The sequence below is a fragment of the Papilio polytes genome, unplaced genomic scaffold, assembly GCF_000836215.1.
Source record: "Papilio polytes unplaced genomic scaffold, Ppol_1.0 DF820622.1, whole genome shotgun sequence".
NCBI classification, from domain to species: Eukaryota; Metazoa; Arthropoda; class Insecta; order Lepidoptera; family Papilionidae; genus Papilio; species Papilio polytes.
In genome coordinates, this window is record NW_013528582.1 from 1296294 (window position 1) to 1307015 (window position 10722).

A 10722-nucleotide genomic window follows, 5' to 3' on the forward strand; every position below is an offset into this window, starting at 1 on the left:
ATGACGTCACCTGTGCCTTGAGCTGGCAAAATCTTAAAGTGAATTTCCGTCATTGTACCAGAAACAACTTGAGTGGTAACTTTTTCAACTTCAACCACTTTGTGGGGTCTTGAATTGCCGGTAGTTTCTAAATACTTTTCCATGGATTCCTTAGCTAACTCCAAGTATTTGGGGTCGTTCGGATTTTGCTCAAGTGCGCCACCAGGTAAATGTCTCCTATGTCTTATATCTTGCGATTCACTATGTTGACAGTCTACTTTTATATCTTTGAATTGTATCCAAGGCTTTTCCCAAACATCTGCAACACATTTCTGTGGAGTCAGAGATTGCGTACCTTTTTTTACAATTTGAAAAGTTATTGTAGTAAGCTGTCCGGACACAACTTGAACTTGAACATTTTCAACGTTTAGTACTTCATATTCTTCATCTATATTTGATATTTGTAAATATTTTGCTAATGATTCTTCCGCTAATGTTTTGTACATTGGATCATTGTTGTCTTTTGTTAGCTTTCCACCGACAAAATATAAATTTCTTTTGTTTCTCTTTCCTTCTTGATTTGAATGTGAATCAACAGATGCAAAAAAGTTTATTAAGTCATCGATAGCTTTTTTCTTATCATTATTTAAGGAATTAATTTTTTCCTCTTCTCGATCAAACATAAATGAATTAGAATTTGATAAATATTTTTTTCTGGATTCAATTTTATTGATTGAGTGTGAATTGAAGTTTTCTGATTCAGGTTTTGCAGTTATTTCTTCGTCACGTAACGTTGATGTATCCGAGAACTGATTGTAAGGTATTATTTGTTCTTCTAAATTTTTAACTTCTCCCTCCGATAAGGTTCTTTCTGTTACCGGCTGAGATTGTACGTCAGAATTATGTATAGCTTTAAGTATATCATCTACAGATCCTGTGTTGGCAATTTTATCAAAATCTGGAATAGTTTTATGCGCGCCATCTTCATTATCTGGATCATCTTTAGATACTTTTACAACATCGTTTCCTTTTTTTTCGTCGTGTATTACTTCACCGTTGTCGCTGAATATCCATTCTTCCGTACAATTATTGGCTAAAATTCCTCTATATTTTGATCCATCATATAATCTGACCCACGGCTTTTCTAAAATTGTTATTTTACAAGGTTTTACAACCGTACAAGTTTCTGCAACATCGATCGTACAGTTGTTATAATCAACTTTTAACGTAATAATGTATCTAACACCGTTTACAATCTGAAACAATACAAAAAATAGCTTTTTTTTAACGGTATTTACGCTTATTATCAATAAGACGCTTAAACATAGGGTTCAATACTATACAAGCACGATCAAGTAGTAAAGTCGGCGACAACACTATCAGTGTAAAAATGCTAGTTGCCGGCTAGACTACAATCTCGCAGAAGTCATGACTTAAGTAGTACTTCTAACTTTGAATACTTGTATCAACAAACCTGAACCTGCCTCTCCACTTCGACAACTGAGTTCAACTCATGCTTGACATCGGGTTCGTGCCTGTTGAGATGGCGAATGCCTAACAGAGCCAACTCCTCGACGCCCGCAGCTCCAGGGTTTACGAAGGTTGAACACCCAATACATGGTGCGGCTGGTTTCTCTCTTGGTATTGCGATAAATTGCTCCCCAGAGGTCGCCTAATGAATTCCACAAGTCATTTTAAAAGGTTTTTAGTTATTTATTTGGTATTATCTGTATCGTCTAGTGAGTTTTTTTTTTTTTCAATATTGTTTAATTTAAAAGTATATATTGAAAACTGCATCCATGAAATTAACAAGGGTGTAAATTAAATTAGCCATTTCGTAACTTGCTTGGTAAATTAATAAGTCACGCACACCATGACTATCGCTAAAGCGATGAAGTTTTTTTTAATATTCCAATTTATGTGTGTCCAAATACTTATTTGCTATTACAGAAATTAGATATTTTTCATTATTTTTGATTAAACTTTTTTCATGTTAGTTTATTTCTTGAACTATTGTGATTGAATGAAACTTACTAGTGTAACACTTTAGATGGGTTATTAACCTTTTTATCCCACAATGCAAGCAATAAGAACTTCGTTTATTTATGTACGAATATTGATAAACGTTCAAATGTCACTTGAGAGCGAATAAATACGTGAATTGTATTGATGGTTGAAGATATCAAATTAAACGTTATATAACAAAATGTTTGCGTAAAAATTTGTTCATCTAATGCCAAAATATTTCAATCTGTACCAACAAATTATTCACTGAAGTTGTAGGAAACCTTTTGTTTATTTAATATACAATTAGTTTGAAGAAAACAACTATGAATGTAGTCATTAAACGCAAACAATAAGACAAATGAACATGATGCAATAGAAATAGTAAAACAAACAATATCTTCTTTTATTCTGATGAACATAGTTCGCGGGTAAATTTGGTCTACATCGAAACTGAAGAGTATCTTTAATTCCCTAGATTAGATTCACTGAGCTGCCCTGCATCCCCAAGAGAGTTGAAGATAGTAAAATCAAACTAATATTATAAATGCGAAAGTTTAGATAAATGGATGGACGGATAGATGGATGTTTGTTAGAGTTTGAAGCCTAAACGGCTAAACGGATCTCGATGAAATTTGGTACAGATGTACATGATAGTCTGGAAGAACACATAGACTACTCACTTTAATTTTTTTAATCCACGCGGACGGAGTCGCGGGCGGAAGCTAGTAAGCATATAAATTAATCTAAAATAAGGATTATGTATTCTCTAGCGATACTCATAGTTAACTTACAAACGACTTGTCAGTGTCATTAAAGCTTTCCCTTTGGAATAAAAAAAGCATTTTTACTACTAGCCCCTAGTTTATCGTAATCGTAGATTGTCTGCTAACGATGCCCATAATGTTTGAACTTGAGTGAGTTGATAATGAACCAATAGTTAACGTTAGTCAAATTACTAAGGTTAGTTGGTCACTACCAAGATGAGTGGGATCTATTCACACTACGATAGACCCGTCGCCGTGTTATCGTAATGAGTTCATGGACACATATATTATAGATATGTAATAAAGAAAATCCTCACAAATACAACATGAACAGATTTTAAAACAAAAACAAACGTGTCGTATGATAATTAGATCATCCGCCAGATGCATCAATATGAACCCTATAGTCAAAGAACTCGATATTTTACAACTACAAATTTGAAAAAATCGCTACCGTTATATTTTGACATAAATAACAATATCGTTGCAAGGAAAACATACACAATGAACTAAATATAAAAATGATCACATCGTATACATTACTTCTAAGAATACTAGATACAAGTTCATAATTAGACAGTGGTTACACTGAAGCGGTTTACCGAAACAAAATGAGAATTCGCAGTCATTTACCATACATTAGAACCTTGGTTCAGCTCAAGCAAAACATAAAAGCAATAAAGAAACTTCCAGAAAAATCGTCAAAAATATTTTTTTCCCGAAACTCTTAAAAGGAATAATATTTCAAATGCTTTAGTGACTTTATGCCAGACAGCAAATTTGCGATAACTTAACCCTGCCAACTTGTTCAAGTCTTTTGAACACTTTACTAAATTATTAAAGCCTTTACAAAACGGCACGCTAATCGATCAAAAAATATTTCTTTTATTACTTCACAATATGGGCAATACTTTGAGGTCGATATTTGTGGTATTTGACATTAGGGCGGGAATACTCAAAAAAGTAAATGTTTTGAGAGCACACGAAAGTAGTAGGGGCTACGGTTTCCGCAACTCCACGGCTAGCGCGTACTTTGAGAGCACACGATACTACTTAACTTGCATGACTATATCTAACAAAAGCTAGCTTGCATACAAGTGTGTCAACTATTGGCATGTGTATCACGCCTTTTCGTTTGCATTAAAAAGCGCGAATTAGAATTACAACATAAAAGGCACATGACAGATCTGACGCAACTAATTTCGTATGTTGTAAACGCACCCTTATATGGTTTGCACTAACACAATTGTATTCCAAGAGTGTCATATCATAATTGCAATGTTAATGATGTGTTTTATAAATATAATACATCATTTTATTCTAACACGCGTAATCATACGTAGAGAGTTATTTTCGCGTTGTGTTCAAAAATTATTACGGCGACTGTATTTTTTAATCTAACTAATATTATAAATGCGAAAGTTTAAATGGATGGATGTTTGTTAGAGTTTGTAGTCTTAACGGTTGAACAGATTTCGATAAAATTTGGTACAGTTGTATAGCATAACCTGGAAGAACATATAGGTTACTCACTTTTGTTTTTTTTAACTCCGCGCGGACGGAGTCGCGGGCGAAGGCTAGTTACGAATAAATTATTAATACATAAGCTAAAATGTTTAACTTTACCGAATCAATTTAGTTACACAAAGCAATTACTATAGTCGATTAAATCGCATGGAAATGATTTTACTAATTTGTAGTATCGGCAAAGCTAGAACGCGTTATCTTAATTAGTAATGGTAACACTAAAAATTATGGCAGTAAGCTCACGATTCACATGTGTGTAGCAGATCAGTGAATCCGCTCGCGGCTCAGCTCAATTTGTGTCTGCATTTAAAATTTGCGTTTGCGAGCTGCTATTGCGCGGCAGATAGCTCGCGTATTGTTATATCACAGTTATAATATCTGATTGAGCCGTGAGCTGTCGATTTACTTGTAGAGCCACAGCTCATCAGTCTAATCTGTGTGAGCTTAATCTTTTGAATCTGATCTGAGCTGATTTACATACATTCAGAGTGCAAGAGTTCAGTGCATTAGGCTGAACCAAAATACATACAAGTGCTCTAAGTGTAAAAAAATATTTATGTCAAACTGCGGATTTTGATCCTGGATGTGGATATAATTTTAATTATTAATCTTACATAAGGAGAAAGGTGGTCCAAAACCGTCACATAATTAACATTGTTGTCAAAAAATATTAAAACAGATAACAGAAAAAAACTTAAGTAGGGATGTCCTTGATTTGATTCACTCAACTCAACATAGACTATAAAGTCATATAATGTCAAATCAATTTAAGAGGTATAATTAACTACTCTGACTTTGGCTAATTGATCAGGCACTGTCATACTTGTAAAGCCATACATAGTCTTAACACTAATTATTATAGGTTTGACCAGTATAACCTTGAAATAAAAATATTAGTTCTAACACAAATGTTTATAAGAATCGCGATATCTATACTATTATAATAAAGCGTAAACACACACTTCTTTGTTGCCTTAGATGTCAGCAATTATAGCATGTTTTTGAATAATTCTTCTCTTAATAAAAAGCCCTACACTTACTTTACACTTTAGGCTTTATATTTTCACACTATTAAACTTAGGGGTTAAATATTTTGGAAATAAACCCTAATGTGGGAAAGAGACCATAAGTTGCTGCCAACATTAAGGTAGCAAGGTTATTATGGTAACGGTAATTTTGACATTTGCAATTGAGAATGTGACAACTGTAAACAATATAATAATGTTTTTATAATTTCATGCAGATGAAATCGCACGGGAATAGCTAGGTTACCATATAATATTAGTATTAATTTGAAGTTACTCTAAATAACAAAGATTAAGTATGGATACAGTTTAAAGGAGATATTCTGCCATTGTATTGAGTGTGTAAAATTTTTTAGATGTATCAAAAACTGATTACATAGCCATAGTAACAAAAATATTGAATAATTAAAATAGATAATTAATGTTAACATTTACACATTTATTAGTCATCAAAACAATATTTTAATTACTTCTACCTAATGAAATACAATCATTAGGACAATGGAATAGAATGTTAACTTTGTAATTCTTTAAAAAATAACAGAATAACAATGCACTGTAACTAATAATATAACAGTGCTAATGTGGCATGCGATCTCGGAAACACATCTCAAGGTGATAAGAAGAAATACATTATACATTTTATGGTATAATGTTCAATAATGAGTCTCCCATTGCTCTAATTTTAACCAGAATTGAAGCAAGGTTTTTCTATCTTTTGCGATGTGTCAGATATAAAATTAATCTGTTAGTTAAATATCATTAAAAGTGGAATAAATCATTTACTTCCTGTACTAACAATTTAAACGTAGATACCATATATCATGTTTAAATGATGTATTTTTGCTTAAAAAAAAGCTTCAAATATTAGTTTAAATGATAAACTTGGAAAGCTCAGGCCTAATTACTCAAATTTTTCATTCACAATTAATTAAAACTAAATAAAATCGATTTAAATCTTACCGCAGTATTACTCTGCACTTCATTATCAAGTTGTACAGGGACATGTTCTCCAGCTTCCGTTGTTGTTTTTTCTTGATACACTATGTTATCCACATTAAATTCCGTAGTCGTAGAAGGTGAAGGCTCTTCACATTTGTAGTCATCCTTTATATGGATATTGGTACCACCATGGTCTTCCAATGTCACAGAACATGTACGATATGTGTATGCTTCAAGATTGTGAATACTCGTAACTTTAAGCTTTACTTCAATCTTATAGTTATTTTCATCCTAAAACAATTATTAAATTTTAATTAAAATTCTCCTATTATATATTCTTTTCTCCAAAAAAATTATTCTTGCATTGTTAAATGACTTAGACATATTTGCCAATATTAAATTAGCAATAATAAGTATGGATGTTGCATATAAAAGACTCATTCGAGATACAAAGATGTCAGTTGAAAAACTGATAACCCTAGATAAAAATTAGAAATATAATGTTAATATGGTTACTCACAGTTTTTTGCGCGCTCAATAAAACACCGTCATCATATATGAAGGCATGATTCGGTAAATTATTTAAATAATCAACGAATCTTGTTACAAATTGTACTTTTCTCTCTTCACTCAACTCTGCCAAACAAGTTGAAAGAAAGCAGTGGCTTAAAAAAACGTAAATAATTGCCTTCATGACGTAAGATCAAAACACAACCATCTCAACTAATACTCGCTTAAAGAATGAGGAATACTAAATAATAATGAGAAACTTATTCCTTTGTCAAGTTTATATTTACAAACATTCTATAAATATTACGTCTTATGAATTTTATGGTCTGTGTCAAATAAAATGACATCATGATCAAGACAAGATATATTGCAACGTTCAGACACGTTTTTAAATTGCTTAAAAACATCTTTCAAACCTACGGAGGAATCAAGAAAGACCTAAAGGCACTAATTAACCGCAGTTGTGGTTTAATTGATTTTCTTCTATAAATCAAAGTAAATCCTGTTAGTTCTATCACTTCTTGGATTCACACTCTGATGAATATGCTTAAAACGAAATTGAATCAAAATGACTTTGACAATGATTGTTTGCAAACTGTAATGTCAGTAATGTCACCAACGTTTTGTTTACCGTTATTTTAGTTTAAGAGAAAGTTTAATATTAACAGATTTGTGTAAAAGATTAATTAAAAAATATGCCTGATAATACTAAGAAGAAGTTGACCAATAAGTCCAGTGTTAATGGGTGAGGCCAATTTTTTTTTTCATTTAAACTGTTGGATTTAATACAAATTAAATATTAAGGTGTGAAATAGTTTTAACTACTTACTGTTATAATAAATTGTTAATAATGTATTTACAGTTGGTGGATTATTTTTGGTGTTATATGCGCGGCTACCTTTTTGACCCGATTTTACAAAGTATTGGAACCAGATCATGTTTGGTAAGGTTGTTTTTAATAGAATAATCTACAAAATACTTTATGTAGGTGATGACACTGTTCTGGTTATTAAATTAAATATTTAATAAATTGAGTTAACATTTTGTTATTTTTATGGTTAATTTTCAGCTGGGATGAGACTCACTTTGGCAAAATGGCTAGCTGGTACATAAATAGAACCTTCTTCTTTGATGTGCATCCACCACTAGGGAAGGTCAGTTAGTTAGTGTATGTTGTATATTGAAAAAAAGTATTTTAATATTTCTGGTTTAGTAATAAGTAAGAGAAATATCAATAAAACTCTTATAATAACTTGTAGTTAAAATGCAGATAACGTTATCTTATTGTATGAGTGTTACACTATTGGAAATCTAAATTATAATAGAGAGTTTATTCCAGATGCTTATAGCACTATCCGGAAAACTATCAGGCTATGATGGTAAATATCCTTTTGAAAAACCTGGTGATAAATATAATGGTACCAGATATGAAGGAATGAGAATTGTAAGTACATGAATTTATTTTAATTTTTTCTAGTATTATCTCATGTTTGTTTATTGTTTATTTATTTTCAGTTTTGTACAACATTAGGAGCTTTGACAGTTCCTTTAACCTTTTTGTCAATATGGGAAATGACACAATCTATGGAAGCAACATTTATTGGTACTATTCTATTGTTATGTGGTGAGTTATCTTGATTACTTTCTTACTAATATTATAAATGTGAGTTTACATGGATGTATATTTTTAAGAGTTTACTGCCTAAACAACTGAATGTATTGAGATGAAATTTGGCATAGAAGTAGGATATTAAAACAATCCGTTTATATTTAAATCTATTATGCAGTATTTAAATTAATATATAAAATATTTTTCTATTAATTTTCATCTATACTATTATAATAAAGCATAAACACACACTTCTTTGTTGCCTAAGATGTCAGCAATTACAGCATGTTTTTGAATAACTCTTTTTTTTTAATAAAAAGCCCTACACTTACGTCACACTTTAGGCTATATGTTTTAACACCATTAAACTTAGGGTATTAAATATATTGAATAAAACCTTAATGTGGGAAAGAGACCATAAGTTGCTGCCAACATCAAGGAAGCAAGGTTGTTATCATGTCATGTCATTTTGATATTGGTAATTGATAATTTGACAAATGTAAACAATAGAATAGAGTTATCATAATTTCATGCGGATGAAGTCGCATGGGAACAGCTTGTTATTTAATAATCAATTTAATTATTTTTCAGATGTTGGATATTTAACTCTGAACAGATATATTCTCTTAGATCCTATTCTATTATTTTTTATGAGCTGTGCTATTTATGGAGCTTTTAAGGTAAAAATATGTAAATCATTGCTTGCATTTTATCATTTTATATTATTGCTACTGTGTTTATGAAAAAAAAAGGTCTGTTAAGTTATACATACAATTTTTTTTTCATAGTAATGACTATATTTCTTAGGTTAGAACATTAACCGACTCAGGGCAGCCGCCATATTCCACTCGCATGTTGTCATGGCAACTATTCCTGGGCTGGTCTCTAGCGTGCACCATGTCTGTTAAGTTTGTCGGCTTGTTCCTTGTCCTGTTTGTTGGTCTCCGCACACTTGCAGATCTATGGAATGTTCTAGGAGATCTGACAAAACCAGTGGTGAGTTTCAAATGTTACATTCAATACTATATTTATGTACTCAAATGGTACTGGTTTGATATCGGAATGTAAATTTAATAATTAACTACATTAAGAAATATTTTTCAGACTTTAACACTGAAACATCTTATTGGTCGGATTTTTACATTAATTCTTTGGCCCATCGCACTTTACGTGTTCTTTTTCTGGATCCATCTCACTGTGCTGAGCAAAAGGTAATAAAAAAAGTCAAGTATCTATATTAATATAGAGAGGAAAGATTTGCATTTTTGGATTTTTGTATGTATTGAAATAACTCAAAAACTATGTGCCTATATTTTTATTATTTTGTTGATTTCCCGTTGACGTGGACGTGATTTAACGAAATCGCGAAAAAACTACTTTATAATAAGGACGTAAATTTCAATGGTTATTTAAACAGCTTTTAATGATGATTTCTCATACTAATAATAAGGTCTAGGAACTGTCCCATCACTGGCTGATATAGGCTTAGATGGCTTAAAAATGACGTCATTGTCGGATAAGGGAACAAAATCTGATATTTCCATCACATTTTACATGTTGAATTGTTATCAGACAATTTACAGTTTGGTGGGACAGGACCTAAGTGTCTCTTCTTGACTGACTTCCCAAAAGAAGGAGGTATTTAATTCGTCTGTATGTTTTTTTTTATAATTTGTTTAAAATATTGTAGCGGTAACGGCGACGGTTTCTACTCGTCGGGCTTCCAGGCGCGTCTGGAGGGCAACAGTCTGCACAACGCGAGCGCGCCGCGGCAGCTGGCGTACGGCGCGCTCGTCACGCTGAAGAACCACCGCACGGGCGGCGGCTACCTGCACTCGCACCACCACCTCTACCCCGCGGGGGTGGGGGCTCGCCAGCAGCAGGTAACACCTTCAGACACGCAGACCAAGGCTGTACGTTACCGGTGTGTTCTATGGAGATCCCGGAATTATATTGCAATAGAGGCTGGCCACTTAGGTGGTTTAATGGGTCGAACGCCACATAAACCTGTCTTCCTATAGAAGGTGGGGTATTTTTTTTGAAAATTTTGTCCTTATACAAAATAAATGGCCAAGTCAGCAATGTATGTAGTAATTGTAGAACTTTAGATAGTATGGTAGTAAATTACTATTAATAGCCATATAATAGGAATGATTTATGTAACTTTTTTTTTTATTTTTAACTTAGTTTTTGAGGTGATTTTTAAATTTTCTTACTTGTCAATTGTTAAAATTACAGGATAAGAGTGCGCGCACACCTTTGACTAAACTGTTGTACAACTGTTTAGTCTCGCAACTGTCGTGCGATAGTTTAGTCAAAGGTGTAAGCCTGCTCTTACTATGCTTACGGCCGAAGACTG

The 10722-nt window shown here is 32.5% G+C and overlaps 2 protein-coding genes across 2 annotated transcripts in view; one reads left to right on the plus strand and one right to left on the minus strand.

Moving 5' to 3' along the window:
* Positions 1 to 7077, minus strand: part of LOC106110476 — a 16223-nt gene extending 9146 nt beyond the window's left edge. Inside the window, exons 1-4 of the mRNA XM_013292318.1 lie at positions 6765 to 7077; positions 6266 to 6535; positions 1454 to 1651; positions 11 to 1235 (exon numbers count right to left, since the gene is read on the minus strand). Coding sequence (XP_013147772.1) covers positions 11 to 1235; positions 1454 to 1651; positions 6266 to 6535; positions 6765 to 6938 — 1867 coding nt within the window. The 5' untranslated portion in view covers positions 6939 to 7077. The remainder of the gene's footprint in view (positions 1 to 10; positions 1236 to 1453; positions 1652 to 6265; positions 6536 to 6764) is intronic.
* Positions 7078 to 7354: 277 nt separating this feature from the next.
* LOC106110418 (dolichyl-phosphate-mannose--protein mannosyltransferase 4) overlaps positions 7355 to 10722 on the plus strand; it is a 7981-nt gene continuing 4613 nt past the window's right edge. Inside the window, exons 1-9 of the mRNA XM_013292243.1 lie at positions 7355 to 7499; positions 7617 to 7697; positions 7824 to 7908; positions 8094 to 8198; positions 8270 to 8378; positions 8955 to 9043; positions 9171 to 9359; positions 9468 to 9574; positions 10054 to 10381. Coding sequence (XP_013147697.1) covers positions 7450 to 7499; positions 7617 to 7697; positions 7824 to 7908; positions 8094 to 8198; positions 8270 to 8378; positions 8955 to 9043; positions 9171 to 9359; positions 9468 to 9574; positions 10054 to 10381 — 1143 coding nt within the window. The 5' untranslated portion in view covers positions 7355 to 7449. The remainder of the gene's footprint in view (positions 7500 to 7616; positions 7698 to 7823; positions 7909 to 8093; positions 8199 to 8269; positions 8379 to 8954; positions 9044 to 9170; positions 9360 to 9467; positions 9575 to 10053; positions 10382 to 10722) is intronic.